This window comes from Furipterus horrens, unplaced genomic scaffold (assembly GCF_987537825.1).
Source record: "Furipterus horrens unplaced genomic scaffold, mFurHor1.1.pri manual_scaffold_3, whole genome shotgun sequence".
Lineage (NCBI taxonomy): Eukaryota > Metazoa > Chordata > Mammalia > Chiroptera > Furipteridae > Furipterus > Furipterus horrens.
In genome coordinates, this window is record NW_028327173.1 from 108,600,533 (window position 1) to 108,616,881 (window position 16,349).

General features: G+C 36.0%; 1 protein-coding gene across 1 annotated transcript in view; it reads left to right on the plus strand.

Annotated features, from left to right (window-relative positions):
- MYO9A (myosin IXA) overlaps positions 1 to 16,349 on the plus strand; it is a 309,544-nt gene that overhangs the window by 85,129 nt on the left and 208,066 nt on the right. The window contains exons 5-8 of the mRNA XM_090270072.1: positions 5,872 to 5,971; positions 7,390 to 7,446; positions 11,926 to 12,023; positions 15,569 to 15,695. Of these exons, the coding sequence (XP_090126198.1) occupies positions 5,872 to 5,971; positions 7,390 to 7,446; positions 11,926 to 12,023; positions 15,569 to 15,695 (382 nt within the window). The remainder of the gene's footprint in view (positions 1 to 5,871; positions 5,972 to 7,389; positions 7,447 to 11,925; positions 12,024 to 15,568; positions 15,696 to 16,349) is intronic.

Sequence of the window (16,349 nt, forward strand, 5' to 3'; positions counted from 1 at the left end):
TAGTAGAAAACATAGGCAGTAAAGTCTTTGACATCTCTTACTAATATTTTTTTGGATATGTCTCCTTGGGTAAAGGAAACAAAAGAAAAAAATAAACATTGGGACTACCTCAAACTAAAGAGTTTTTGCACACTGAAAGAAACCATGAACAAAATGAAAATATATCCTACTGAATGGGAGATCATATTCACCAATGATATTATACATGTGAAAAGAGGTTAATGTGTAAAAATACATAAGGAATCATAGAACCGAATATGAACAAACAAACAATCTGATTAAAAATGGTCAGGGGACCTGAATAGGCATGTTTTATAAATAAGACCTGCACACCCTGGCTGGTGTGGCCCAGTGCTTGAGCAGTGGCCTGCAAACCAAAGGGTCACTTGTTCGATTCTCAGTCAGGGCCAGGTCCCCAGTTGGGGGCACATGAGAGGCAACCACACTTTGATGGTCTCTCCTTCCCTTTTTCCCTCCCTCCCCCTCTCTCTACAAATAAATAAAGTCTTTTAAATTTGTAAAAATAAGCAAATAAATAAGACATGCAGATGGCCAATAGACATTTCAAAAGATGCCCACTGTCACTAATCATCAGAGAAATGCAAATTACAACCACAATGATTTATCACCTTACACCTGTCAATAGCTATATCAATAAAGCAACAGAGAAAAAGTGTTGCCAAGATGTGGAGAAAAGGATACCCTGAAGCATTGTTGGTAGGATTGTAAATTGGTCCAGCCACTATGTAAAACAGTATGGAGATTCTTCAAAAATAAAAAATATACCCACCATATGACTCAGCAGTTTCACTTCTGTGTATTTATCTGATGAAATCCAAAACACTAATTTGAAAAGATATATGCACCCCTATGTTTATTGCAGCATTATTTACAATAACCAAGACTTGAAAGCAACCTAAGTGCGCATCAATAGATGATTTGATACATAAGAGGTGGTACATACATACAATGGAATATTACTCAGCCATAAAAAGAATGAAATATTACCTTTTGTGACTGAGCACATGGATGGTCCTAGAGGGTATTATGCTTAGTGAAATAAGGCAGAGACAGAAAGATAAATGCCATATGCTTTCACTTATATGTGGAATCTAAAGAACCAAATAAATGAACAAAAAAAGGAAACAGACTTCTAGATACAGAGAACAAACTGGTGGTTTCCCGATGGAAGTGGGGATGGGGGTTGAATGAAAAGGGTGAAGGAATTAAAGCGTACAAATTGGTAGTTACAGTATAGTCTTCAGGGTGTAAAGTATGGCAAAGGGAATATGTTTAATAATACTGTAATAGCTATGAATGGTGCCAGGTAGGTACTAGACTTACTGTGGGGATTACTTCGTGAATTATATAAATATCTAATCACTGTTCTGTACACTTCAAACTAACATGAAATAATATTGAATGTCAACTGTTATTAAAATATTACAAAAATTTTAAAAAGATTATTTTATAAATTTATTTTTACGGAGAAGTGAAGGGAGGTAGAAAGAGCGGGAGAGAAACTTCAGTGTTTGAGAGAAACATCAATTGGTTGCTTCTTGCATGCCCCCATCCGAGGACCTTGCCTGCGCCCTAGGCATGTGCGCTGACCAGGAACTGAACCAGTGACCTTTTGTTTTGCAGGATGACGCTTGATCCACTGAACCACACCAGTCAAGGGGGGGGGGGGGGAAGAAAAGTTTGTTTTTGTCTTTCAGCAGTCTTGGTTGGTCCAGGATTGGATCTCTTTGACAGCCCCTCCTCCCCAAATACGTTGAGTTTCTTTGTTTTTTTTTTTTTTTTGATTTGCAGGTTATGGTTATACACCAAATTTGAGGAGTTTTTAGCCAATTTTTCAAATATTTTTTCTACATCTTTTCTTTTCCTTTTTTGACTCCCATTGTACATATCTTGGTACCCCACATTATGCAAGTGTTATTGTCCACCTAATGGTGTCCTATAGATCTCTGAGACTGCATTCAGTTTTCTTCGTTCATTTATCTTTATTTTTCTTAGACTGGTCTCAATTGACTTTAAGTTCACTTAGTCTTTCATCTATATGTTTGGATCTGATGTTGACCTCTTCTAGCTTAAAAAAAATTTATATTTTCAACTTTAAAGTTTGTTTTTTGATAAGTCCTATATATTGTCTATTTGATGAGACATCATTCTCATATATTCCTGTAGTTCTTTTAAATATAATTCCTTTTACATCTTTGGACATATTTAAAACATTGATTAAAAGTGTTGTCTAAAGTTAACACCTGGATTTCCTCAGGAATGGTTACTACAGATTATTTTTCTTTTTCATTTGTATGTGCCATATAAGTATACCTCGTATAACACGGTACTTCTGTAACACGGCTTTGCTCTAACACAGTTAGAGAATTGGGGAAACTCCCCATGTAACACGGTATTTCTATAATATGATTGTTGGAAAAATACTGTATATGGCCAGAGTCAATTTAAAGTGAAAATCTAATCGAGCCAGCAGAAAACAGGATGGATGCAGAACTTGCTAAGTCTTTAGGAGGGGAAGGTTTTGACGATGTGACTGTGAAAGATATCCAAGAATTGCTGGTAGAAGAAACTGATGAAGCAATTTTGGTGGAAATGACGTCTGGAATGTGCCAAGATAACTTAGGGGACGATAGCATTGATGAAAATGAAGAAGTTAAACAGTTTACTCTAAAAAGCCTAGACTTAGCTGACCAGTTAGTCATATTTCTTAAATGAAGCTCCTTGCAATGAAAGGAGTGCAAGATTTAAGAGAAAACTTCAAAAGTGCTTAGGATCGTATAATGAAATTTATAAAGATCTCTCAGCTAAAAGCAAGCAATCTAAAACAACACATTTTTTTTTTTGCAAAAAGTAGAGCATAGAAATCAAGATAATGCTGAAGAAAGTTCAGAGGATGAGGATATCTTGTTAAAAAGAAAACGCATTCGGTTAATGGAGCTTGGTAGTGATGAAGAAAACATTGCTTAATTCATATTAATATGTAATACTCGTGATGAAAATTGCTTTAATAAAGATATTTCTCTTAATTATAAAAATATAATAGTATGTTTTTTTAATTTTTGGAACCTAACTCCCCCTTTTGTACTAGTTCTTAATTTGGTATAACATGGATTTGCATAATACAGCATTTGTTAGGAACCTAACAACTGTGTTATATGGGGGTTACCTGTACTTTGTTTCTTTTCATGCCTCATAAATTTTTTTTTTTTTAATTGGAGATTGAGATTTTCCTGCTCCCCGGATTTGTCATTGTTGTTTTTGTTCTTGTTTATTTCTTGATTTTTTCTGAGCTAACTTTGTGAAGTCTGTATTCTTTTTTGAGTATGGGCATTGAATTACTCGTATATCTCCTTGGTTAGGTAATGGATTAAACAGAGATTTCCTTAAATGTTTGGAAATAGTAAGTTTGACTAATGGCTCTGTGTGTGTATTGGACCATGCCTTTTACATTCAGATAGGCATTTTATTTTTTAATTTTTAATTTTTAAAAAGATTTTATTTTCAGAGATAGTAGAAGGGAGAGAGAAAGGGAGAGAGAGGAACATCAATGTGTGAGAGGAACATTAATTGGTTGCCTCTCACATGCCCGCAAATGGGGACCTGTCCTGCAATCCAGTCATGTACCCTGACAGGGAAGTGAACCGACAACCTTTCCATTCGCAGTCCGACACTCAATCCACTGAGCCACACCAGCCAGGGCTCAGGTAGGCATATTATAATTCTTCCTCCACCTTTACTTTCTGCTTGTGCAGACCTTCAAGGTTAGCCAGAAGTGAGAGCTTAGTACCTTTTCTGGTCTATGTGAAGCTGGCATGTGGCCTCAGGCATGTGCACATGGCCATTTAGATTCTCAGGGATAAATTGGAGCTTTTCAAAGGCTTTGTGGAGATTCTCAGAGTTTTCCTTAAGTTTTTCCTTTAAGTGTTGTTTGCCCCAACGTCTATCTACTGTTTCAGACAGTGATATGCTAAAATATTGCCTGCTGCAAATGCTCTTGAGGGAAAGATTTTCACAATGGGCTTACTTTGGATCAGGTCAAATAAAGACAATTCTAAACATGGCTTCTACCAGACAGTTCAAATAATGATGTTTCTCGTGGAACGAGGCTTTAATGAGTTCCGACCCAGTTTTGCCCTTTTTTGAGGCTGCCGGGGTTCTGCTGTTGACTAGGATTGTAAACTGTTTGTTTTGAAGGCTTCCATGGATCTGGTGATCAGCTGATGGAACAGGACAAGTTAAAAGGTCACAGAGTTTACTGTTTTTTTTGTTTTTTTTTTTTTTTTTAATTTAATTTTTTATATTCAGATGTATTTCTTGTGTAAACACTCCCTGGATTGCTGTAAACTTTTGGTTAATTTCTAGAGTCCTAAAAAGCTGATTTTGACAAACTTACTAGTGTGTCTTCGTGTGGTTCTCTTTGGGTCTAGCTTGTTTAGGACTCTCTGCTTCCTGGACTTACCTATTTCCTTCGCTAAAATTTGGGAAGTTTTCCTTCATTATTTTTTCACATAAGTTTTTAATTTCTTGCTCTTTCTCTTCTCCTTCTGGCACCCCTGTGATTCGAATGTTGGTACATTTTGTTGTCTCAGAGGTTTTTAAGCCTCTCCTTGTTTTTTTCAATTCTTGTTTCTTTATTCTGTACTGATTGTTTATTTTTTCCTTAGTTCCAATTCTTGACTTGAACCCCGGCTTCCTTCCCTTCACCACTGATTTTGTGTGAACTTTCCTTTGTTTCACTTAGCATAGCCTTCATTTTTTCCCTTAACGCGTCTGCTGTACTCAAGCATGTCTGTCAAGTCTAAGCATTGTTATCACCAGTGTTTTGAACTTTGCATATGTTAGGTTGGCTATCTCCTTGTTGCTTAGTTCTCCCACTGAAAGTTTGATCTGTTCCCTCTGTTGGGTCATACTCCTCTGTCTCCTCAACTTGACAGGCTCTTGTGTTTGCCTCTGCGTCTTAGGTAGAGCTGTCACACCTGTTATGTTGTAAGTGGCGGAGCCTTAGGTTTTCGTCAATGCAGGCCTACCCGTTTCACCACGTTGTGGCACTGTATGTGGGGGAGGGGTCTGAGAGGGAACAATGCTACTTTCTTAGCACTCATACCTTTTCCAGATACTTCTCTCACTTCCCGTATGGGAATGGCACTCCTCTAGTTGTTGCCCTGGTTGTGCTTCCCAGAGTGGGTGGGTTTGCGGACATTCTCGGACCATTGGGGCCCTCTAAACAAATGAACTCTGCTGAGAGAACAGCATTTTCTTCCACCGCCCGAACCCCCACTGTTTTTCACAGTCGGAAGCAATGAGGCTTTATTTTTTCCTGGCACTGGAACCATGAGCTGTGTAGTTTGGTCTGGTGCTGAGAGTGCTCCCCAGGTGTCTCTACTTTTAAAAACGTGTGATGCACTTTTCGCCGGCCTGCCACTGCTGCCGCTATCACACTGCATCCTCTGCCACGGATCCACCCCTCCTGCCTGTCTGGATGAGTATTTCTTCTTTATATCTTTGTTGTACTTTCACTCAGTTTGATTTTTCAGTAGTTCCAGTTGTTTTTTTAGTTTTTAGGTAGTTGTATTTCTTCTTATGGTTGTGGAGGGAGTCAAAGAGTGTCTACCTATGCCTCCATCTTGGTCAGAAGTCCTCAGAGGTTCTGACTTTGCCATATTGCTGCCTTAATTCCCGTGTTTTGAATTCAGCATCCAAAACATTTTATTTAAACATTGAATTTAACCTTTATGTTAAAAAGTGAAGTAAAGCTGAAATAATTCAATAATTTGTTTGCTTTTTTTTTCCAGTTCAATGATAACCATAGATCATGCTTATTGTAAAGCCATACTTTTTTGTTTCCAACAGGAACTATCATGTATTCTATTACCTTCTGGCAGGAGCAAGTGAAGAAGAGAGGTTAGCATTCCATCTTAAACAACCAGAAGAATATCATTACCTTAATCAGGTAAGTGTGAATGAAAAGTATTTTTTAATGTAGGGCATTATTAAATTTTAGCCCTTAATAACAGCTTTTGTTTTAGTACTTTGTTTTCCAAATCTGATGATGGATATTAACTAGCAATTCCAAACATACAATCTAAAAATTTGTGTGATTCAATTCTCAAATTAAAAAATTATTATTACCGTCATGAGTTTTAAAAGATTAGTTGTATGTGTGCCTTTTGCTTTTTGTGAGACTCTTGAAGAGAATAATAAGCTGTTTATTGGTATCTCCATGTTAGAAAAATGGTTCACATTCTCTTAAGTGATTTATCTTTTACAGACCATGCATGTTAAGTGTTACTAATGCTTAATGCTTGCCCCTTGCAAGGGATTACTTAAAATGCCATTTGCATGTTGAAGTCTAATACATATACCTCTTTGCATGATACTGTGATACTGAGAGTATGATTATTTTTATAATTTAGGAATGATCCTTATAAAACTATATGAAATACATTAAAGGAAATAACTTAGAAAATTTTGTATCTTCCTTTGAAACTCATGTTATACTCCTAAACTTCCATAATAAGTAGTAATTATCACAACTTTTCACTACAGTGGTTTCTCTGAGTTTGTTATTCCTCATATTAGCAAAAATTCTAGGACCAATATTAATGGAATTGTATGACAATACCTCATTTAAATAACAAATTGTCTCTTCTTATTCTTTTAATTTTTGAAACAATATGTAATATGTATGGAAAGCCAGTCCTTTCTGGTAATTAAAAAAAAATACTTAAAAGTTTTTGTAAGCAGATTGACACTTTGATGATGGCTGAAAGATTATAAACAAAATAACTTTATATTAATATATTAAAAATTTAAAAATTATCCAAAATATCACTTTAGGATATAATAGAAGGCATTTGTACTATGTAGAATTAAGTAGATTTTTTCACAAAAAAACGTTGATGTGGCTTCTAAGTGTTTTCCCTCTCCTGTTTAAACTATTTGCATTATATTTGGATGATTAAATTTTTTTTTTAAGAAAATAGTCATTGCCCATAAATGAGCTCGTAGTTATTAGTATAATAGAGAATTTTGGACTTCACTGTTCTACTTCCAGATCTTTTTTGTAATCAGTGGCCACGCCATACATACTTTTGCCAAAAGGTATTCATATATTCACATATCCATAGCATATGTGACTCAGCAGTTAATAAGAATCTTAAGAGTCACTGGACAATAGTAAGTATGGATTGATTAAAATAATGTATGCTCTCCCAGAATTGGAACGTTTACCTAGTTGTTTCTTGTTTTATGCTGCTATACAAAATAACTTTCTTTGAGCAGCAGTAACACCTGAACACACTATCTAAGAGATGATTAGAGAAGTGTAATAACCATTATTTCTACCTAACCAATCTGCCTTACTTTCAGATAACAAAGAAACCTCTCAGACAGAGCTGGGATGATTATTGCTATGACTCTGAGCCGGTCAGTACAAGTACCTAAAAACCATGTGTTCCTGTTAAGGGACCCTTATCTTACTCATTTGCATCTATTTTGTGACTTAGAAAGTCAGCTAACATACAAACAATCTAGGAATGAAGATAGATCAATGTTTAATTTCTTTCAGCTGATTTTTGTGTTTGTGTGTGTGTAGTGTATATATACACATATAGATAGTTTGTTGATTAAAAACAGCTAATTTAATACAGTTTATTAATATAGTTTGTTTATTAAAAAACAGTTAATTGAATTTTGGGGATTTTTTTTTCCTGCTAAGACTTAGTCTATATTATTTATTTTGACAAATAATAAATTGATTGCATTCCTGATTTCAACATTGATGTGGATCCATATGAGCTACAGAGTTTTCTTTCCCCTTGACATTTATTTTTTTAAATTATTTTTTAGTGGTTTCATTACTCACATGAGTAGTATTTATTGTTTATTTTTAAAAGTTAAATTCTTCCTGTTTTATGTGTCAGTTAATAGTCTCTTTACATAGTGAATGCATGTGTGATTTTTCTTATTTTTTCAATAGCAAGAGGTTATATTTATACTTTGTTTTATATTATTTTATATTTTAAATTGAATTATTTAAAGGCATATATAATTATAAAATAGTTAGGTAAATTTAGCTTTATTTGCTATATTCTTAGAAGAACAGTATATAATCATAAAAAGCACAAGAAATCTTTTTTCTTCCCTTTAGTTTGCAGTCAGGTCAGATGTAAAAGTTTGACAACACACACTCATCTATATCTGTTAAATAACTAATGAACTAATTTATTAACCATTCTTTCTGGAAACATAAAATGTCTTAGTTCTGGTGTTAAGTAACCTTAACTTTAATTTTTATTGCATGTGATAACAAACTCCACTAATTAAAAACTAGCCTGTTTCAGAGTTGAAAACGATCAGTAATTATGAACATTAATTTCTTCCCTCAAGACAAAGTTTAATTACATTATGATTTTATAATAAAACAAGTAATTTATGGTTTTAGATTTAACATTTTGGAAAATAAGTTTTAGACATTTAAATTTATAGGTTCTGATAAATTTTAGTAGAAAAGTTTTAGGCTGTTTTGCCACACTTCAGCAGCTTTCATCTTTCACTTACTATACCGAGTGAGTATGCCTTATTGGCCCTGGCTGGTTTGGCTCAGTGGATTGAGCGTCGGCCTGCGAGCTAAGTGTCGCTGGTTCGATCTTCCAGTCAGGGCACATCAGAGAAGGAAAACTCTGACTCCAAAAAACCTCCGCTGCCTTGCGGCATACCTCTTCAGGGGAAAGGCTAAGGGAGTAAACCCCGACAGAAAATCCGGAGCCGGAGTCCCTAAGGCGGTTCGACGTTGTAGTCAACACCGGCAACTCCTGCGGCGCACCTGAAGCCAAGCTGTATTGACTCCGTCTTTCCCTTGGACCCTTCAGCTGCGAAGAGAGGGGGGGTCTGCTGCATGGGCAACAGCAGACCCTCCATATCACCCTGCCCAGGCTCTGTAGCTTCAGCTTCACTGGAGAGGACACTCCAGCGTCATCACAAGATGTCGATTCAACACGGGAGGAGACAGATACCGTGTCACTCCCGAGTCGGACTGCACAGCCATTCTCGGCGGTGCAGATAGACTCTTAAGAAGCTACACCATCGTCTCTCGAGACGGACGGCTGCTGACGACGACGACGATTTTCCAAATCCATTCTAAAAAATAGTAACAGCATTACAGATGTCTTAATTTAACTATACCCTTCGCTTTCTGTCCCTCATACCCATATTAAATGCCTACTACATGCCGTGCTTATTGTGGGCAATTGTAAATGAGAAAGGGTTGTCATCATCCCATACAAAGGGAAAAAGGCTGATAGCATGAAAGAATAATTTGATGTTTGTGGTGTGTGTGCAATGGCATGTTATCAAGTAAGACTAGAGCTTGAGCTGAGTTGGACAAGAGGAATCATCCATCTTCTTTCAGTTTAAAATGTTTTAACAGTTGTGGTTTAGTTCTCTGCCTTATTCTTTGAAGATGCCAGATCGCTGTTTTCTCCATGGCCTGAAGCAGCCAATATTTACATCTTGGCACCTGAAGGCTTTTCCCAGAACCCTGGCCTTTGTGCTCTTCAGGCCTAGGAATTAACAGCTCACTCCCTGTTGCTCCAGCAGTCTTCAACTAGTTACTGATGGGACATGGGTATATAAATGCTTCAGCTCCCTCATTTCTGATGCCAGAAACTTTAGTCTCCCCCCCCCCTTCGCCCCCACCCCCATGGCTCTGGTGCTTTTCAAACTGCTGCTCTGGTGCTGGAGTGAGTGCGTCTGAGTAAGTCTCTGTACAGGCCCTTTAAGAGGAACTGCCTGGGACTCCAGAAGCCCACCGCTGGTTTTTACAGCAAGCAGTAATGGAGACTTCTGTTCCTGGCCCTGGTACCCTGGGAGGGAGAATCTCCACAAATGAGATACTTCTCCTGATTTTTAAATGCCACTTGTAGAGTGGGACCAATCCATTCCTCGTCTCCGCCACTTCTACCATTCTCCATTCTCCATGTGACTTTTTTCTTTAATTCTCTAGTTGTAGGACTTCCATTCAGCGAGATATCAGGTAGTTCTGAATGATGGTTGTTCTATAGTTTAGTTGTAATTTTGATGTGATTGTGGGAGGAGGTGAGTGCTGTGTTTACCTATGCCTCTGTCATCTTGCCTGGAAGTCCTGTACATTTGGAGTTAAGGAGGGAACTCAGTGCTTGATACTTTTTAAAAAATAAATGAGCATGTTATTTCTCAAAAAGGAATATTTTATTCAATTCAGTTCTTATTCAGTAGTTCAGAGATTATATATTTATCTAAATAATTACCTACTTTTTTCTTGGCCCTGACTTGATGCTGGAGATATGCAGTGAATACAAAAATTCATTTGTTTTCTGAGTGTTTGATACAACATTTTGTAGGATGATAGGCATTACAAAAGTAAATACAAATGATGAATCTTTTAACAATGTAAATGTAATGGACTCTGAGAGCAAAGAGTAAGGGGATTTAAAGACTGATGTATATGGTGTTAATGTTTCACTTTTTTTGGAATTGTAACATAAAAGTTAACTCAAAAAAATATTATTTGCCCTGGCCTGTGTGGCTCAGTTGGAGTGTTGTCCTATAAACCTAAAAGCAGTGGTTCGATTCTCAGTCAGGGCACACGCCAAGGTTGTGGGTTCAGACCCTGGTTGGGGCACATATGAGAACCAATCAGTCGATGTTTCTCTCTCACATTGATGTTTCTCTCCCTGTCTTTCTCTCCCTTATCCTCTCTCTAAAATCAAAAAACGTGTCCTCGGGTAAGGATAAAAATAAATAAATAAAAACAAAATTCTAGCTAATAAAAAAAGTAATATGTTTTTATCTGATAGTATACCGTTTTTTTGTGCTGATTGATTACTATGTTACATTATTTGGAGCTATTTATATTATATCTACTATTGATATAACAGCATTTTGTATCAAATCTTTGCTCCACTTCTCAACTAAATTACTGCCTATTCTAAAATTTATTTTTGTCTCATAATTTAGTTTAGTGCCTTACATATGTGTAAGTATTTATTAAATATTTGTTGTATAAATAGCACTTGTTTGTGCAATTGATCTATCTTAAATGCTTTGGGTCTCTAAAACTCCTCAGAACCTCTCAAAATCAAAATTGGTGTCATATGTTACTTTTGAGGTTTTTGCCTTGGAGATTATAAAAGGGAGAAGAAAAGTAACTTAATGGTATTTTGGTAAGTATGTGTTTAGTTTGCGTAAAATAAGAAGTCTCATGAATTTGACTATGTCTAAATATTTCACCAGCTCTAATTTTTATGCACAGTGTACTTGTGAGAAACGCTCACAATAAAACACCAGGACACAGAACTTAAGCAGTAGACAAGGCATTGTTTCCTCACAGGTCTGCAGAGCTGGACACACAGCCATATCAGGGACATGCGCGTGTCCAAAAGCAGACAAGCAAACTGGTTTTATAGTAACGCGAGTAGCGCACCCTCCCCCTCTCCCTCCCCCTTCTCCTCCGTTTTTCTATGCTGGATGCTCCGGAGTTCCAATCTAACACAATTAACTAAATTAACTGAGGGTAGTAATTAACTAAGTGTAATCTGATTATAGGTCTTTCTTCAGCTCTCCCTTGAAATTTCCCTAACTTGTTTGCTGGGCTGTCTAGCTATATTTTCCTATCCCCCTGTGTTTGGTGATGAATATCTTCCCCCTTTGATCTCAGAGGCATTTGTGCTGAGCTGTGGAATGTCCCTTCCTGACTTGTAAGTGCACTAATACTATTGACTCTGACTCAGAGACCCCTTGATTAGTCACCAGTTTTTTTGGTTCCTTACATACTTATCTAAAATTACTTTATTTCTGAGTAGCTTGTTAGTTTTCAGTAGGTAATCTTGATCTCCTCCCGCCCTCCCCTTTTTTTTTCTTAAGCAGGACTGCTTCACCGCTGAGGGTGAAGATTTGAAGCATGACTTTGAACGTTTACAACTGGCCATGGAAATGGTGGGATTTCTTCCCAAGACACGAAGACAGTGAGTTTATTTATTGTATTTTTATACCCTCATTAGAGTACAAATTATGATGTGTGATTCAAACATTCCTCTCTTGGTTCTTTGAAACAGTTTTATTATATTTCTGATTTAGTGCCTCTTCCATTTGCTTAGAAAATTGGCTTAGAAAATTAATTTTTCTAAAAGATTTGTTTTGAATTGCTTTTTTTGTTCTAAATTCCTTGAGATACTTTGAGAATCAATTGAAAGCAGGAGCTCTTCTTTCTGTAAAATTTACTTCCATAAACATTTGCATATAATTATGAGTCTCTCATGTCCCTGAAGCCTCTTTATGGACCTTACTGAAACACTGTTGGCTTCATAAAACTTTTTTTTACCTTCTTGTTTTCTATACCATTTGTATTAATCTTATGAAAGCATGCATGCTATAAGTAAAACATAATTTTCTATGCATTTCTTCTGTAAACATATGTCTTACTATTGTATTAAACGTATTTTGTTAACTACTAAATATAAACAAAATAGAAATGTAAAAACGTTGAGATAAGATGAAGTAAATTATATTTAAAGTAGAGCAACCTATTTAAAATTAAAGACACAAAAAACCTTGATTTTCCCCAGAAAAAAATTGTAATGTAAAATTGTTTTTTGAGAAGGAAATTAGTGTAGATAAATATGTTACATCTGTTTATATTGTTAACTTTTATTAACTTTTAATCTCATAGTACGAATAGAAAAGTATCAGCTTTACCTTTTTTGTTTGTTTGTGATTACATTATTGGAGTGAATATTAAGTTAGCAGATAATTTGCCAGAATCTTTCTATGAAAGATAAAACTAAATAATATATAAATATACAAACCCACTTAATTAGGCATAAACTGCAGTTCCCTTGAAAGTTACTAAATAAATGAGAGTACCCTGTCAGTTATACCATGCTGTGTTACTTAATATTCTTTTCTCACGATACTGCATTTACCTTATCTGATACCTGACTGACATGTGGACTGAATGTCAATCTATGTACTAAATAATAGTGAAACTTAATTTCATTTTTAAAGATAAGATAGAAGTACAATATTTACTTCTCAGACTCTAAGGGATGTCTTTTACACTCTAATGTGACAGTATCTCATATTGGAAACCACTGAAAAGATTGTATTCTTAGTAGCCTGACATTCAGTTTGTCCTTTCTCTATTGCTCAGATATTATCTTCAGATATTTCCTAACACACATTTTGCATTTTAACTAGGCTGATGGTGTTCTCTAAAACATTATGTTGTATTCTGACTGTTCACTCTTTTATACATTCTATGAAGGATTGATCTTCATCTCTTTTTCACTCATTCAAATACTTTTTTATTTTGGGTGTAGAGGGCATATCACGTGTGCTCCTATTCTTTGTTGTGACTGTGATTGTATCTGCTAATAAATCACAGCATTCTTTTCTATTGCACTCAGATCCACCCCAAAATTCCTCTTAATACCACCTTTCAGGCAGCCTAAAATTTGGCATTTGAATTGAAACCTGTTTGCTTTAGAATACTGTTCATGTACTGTGTTTTTAATGAAGTTTTCTTTAACTCTATGTCATTTCTGCCTTCTGTATTTTAAGATATCCTACCCTGTAATATGGTTATTTATTGTTATCTCCTAATGCAAGATTATAAGTTTTTTGAGAACAGAAATTATTTATATTTATTAATCTTTTTACATTGAATTATAGTATATTGATTTGCTTATATGATATTTCTTATTGCTGGAGTCTATCCATTGTATATTTGTGTGTGAGAAAACATTAATGTGCTGATTTTGAACCCAAAATTCTGAAATGTAACCAGCAACCATAGAAAACACTGCTAAAAATAGTTTTTTAATCCTCACCCAAGGATATGTTTATTGATTTTTAGAGAGAGAAGGGGAGGGAGGGAGGGACACACACACGCACACACACACAAAACATCAATCGGTTGCCTTCCCTATGCACCCTGACTGGGGATCTGCAACCTTTTGGTGCATGGGATGACACTCCAACCAACTGAACCACATAGCGTGCTAAAAATAATTTTTAAAAAATGGCTCAGGATTTTGTGTTTCTATGTCTTTTGGCTTCTATTACTTTTTATAATGTTTAAGTTGATACTGTTTCCTCTTTAACTTAACCCAGACTAACTTTATGATTTATTCCTTCATAATTGGCTTGTATTTTGTCTGACTCACTGTGAAATTTTTAATTATTTGAGTAATTAGACCTATAAATTAGATGTTGATTCAGGACCTCTGAAATTATAGCTATTAGGTCTCTAAATCAGTATCTTTGCTTCATTTAAAATACTTCCTAATTTTAGGAGAACACAGAGTAAAAATTTCATAAGTAGAATAAATTTATCATGTGGAAATAGCTGGTCAAGGCATAAAGATATGTATTTATATGAATTTCCAGGAATGGCTTTTATTTCATTTTATTCTAAAAAATATTTATGTTTAGAGAGAGGGGAAGAGAGGGAGAAAGATAGGGAGAGAAACATCAATGTGTGGTTGCCTCTTGCATGCCAGGGGCCTGGCCCACAACCCAGGCATGTGCCTTGACTGGTAATTGAACTGGTGGCCCTTTGGTTTGCAGGCCAGTGGTCAATCCAGGGCTGTGATCAGTTTTAGATGTTCAGTTGTTAAATGCCTTTGAGATATCAGATAAGTTACGGAATAGTATGCTTTTCTTAGTTACATGGAAGCCCTTGGTAACTTCTGTGAGACATTTTAAATGTCAGAATGTGATAGTAAAATAAGGAAAGACAAAGTGAAGACAAGGAGTGTAAGTTAATGCTTGTAAGAAGTGGACATGAGATTATTTTGATAGATGGTTCTTGTGGGTTCAGGTGAGAGATAGGAAAAAGTTGTAATGATGTTTCTGAGTAAAGTGGATTTCATGGAACCAGGAGCAGGAGTGGAGGAATTGGTTGTTGACTAGAAGAGGCACATGAATTCCTTAGAGATAGGAGGAAAGGGGAAAAGGGAGTGTCTGGATATAGATGTTTCATATTAGATAATATACTCCAATGGCCTCAAGTTGTTTTTTAAAAACATTTACCAAGGCCTACCATAATATGATGTACAAAAGCTTTTCTTAGCTATAACTACTAATAAAAAATCACTGAGGCTACTTGGTTAACACATACAGATTCCAAGGCCTTAAAGATTCTGATTTAGTAGATTTGAAATAGACAGTGTAAGGAAAGGGTGTTCTAGTCAGGATGAAAAGCATTTAGAAAGGCATGGACTTTTGAAACACTGCAGCAGATTCAGATACTAGCAAGAAATGTCCTTCAAACAACTTTTCTGACAAGTGATAGGTACAATACTGAAATTAAGGTTTTGTAAAGCACTTTGCACAGTGCCTGTCATAGTAAACAATAAGTAAATTTTAGTTATAATTATTATTCCCATATTATTTTCTGAATACTGCTACACATTTGTACTAGTTAATTTGCTTGATTAGAACTTTTGGGATGAAATAAACTTAGAGAATGCACACAAGCAAGTTGTAATTTGTTGTTTTATTTTTGCAGGATTTTCTCTCTTCTCTCAGCAATACTACATTTGGGTAATATCTGTTATAAAAAGAAGACATACCGGGATGACTCCATAGATATCTGTAATCCTGAAGTTCTGCCTGTTGTCTCAGAATTATTACAAGTGAGTGATTACATTCTCAACTGTCATTTCAAATCCTGGGTATCTTTTCAGTTTTTACTTTTTGTAACTTTTGTAGGGATAAATCGGTTAATGCTTTTTATTAATAGGTGAAAAATTTGCTATTGCATGTATCACAATTGTGGGGGTTCCTGACCCCGCAGTCCCCCCATCACGGATGAAGAAATTGACCCAGGGGCGAATGACCTGGGGAGGAAGAAGAGAGGGCTCCTAGGGTTGGGTCACTCCCGATCTTCTCAACAGAGCTTTTATTGAGTTAGCTACATGCAGAAATGCTTGACTTCCGAAAGTAGCCCTCCACCCAACCATAAAGAGGATTATCAATGAGGAGCATAGATCAATACATTGTAAGACTTTCTGGCGGCAGAGCACATCGCAAAAGATTAGATTATACTCCTTGAGTTAAGCATTCTGTTGATAGTAAACATCCTGCTGATACAGATCTTAAGCTGGATAAAGCAGGACAGGCTTCAAAAGACACATCAAATTCCTATTCCCCCTAGCACGTGACCAGTGGTGTGGTATTTGGAGCATGCCACCAGATGCTTCCCGTTTTCAGTTAAGTTATAGTCCCATTTTTGGGCCTGGCTTGCGCAGTGGCTACAATTCCCTATATGTACCACACAAAACGGTCTC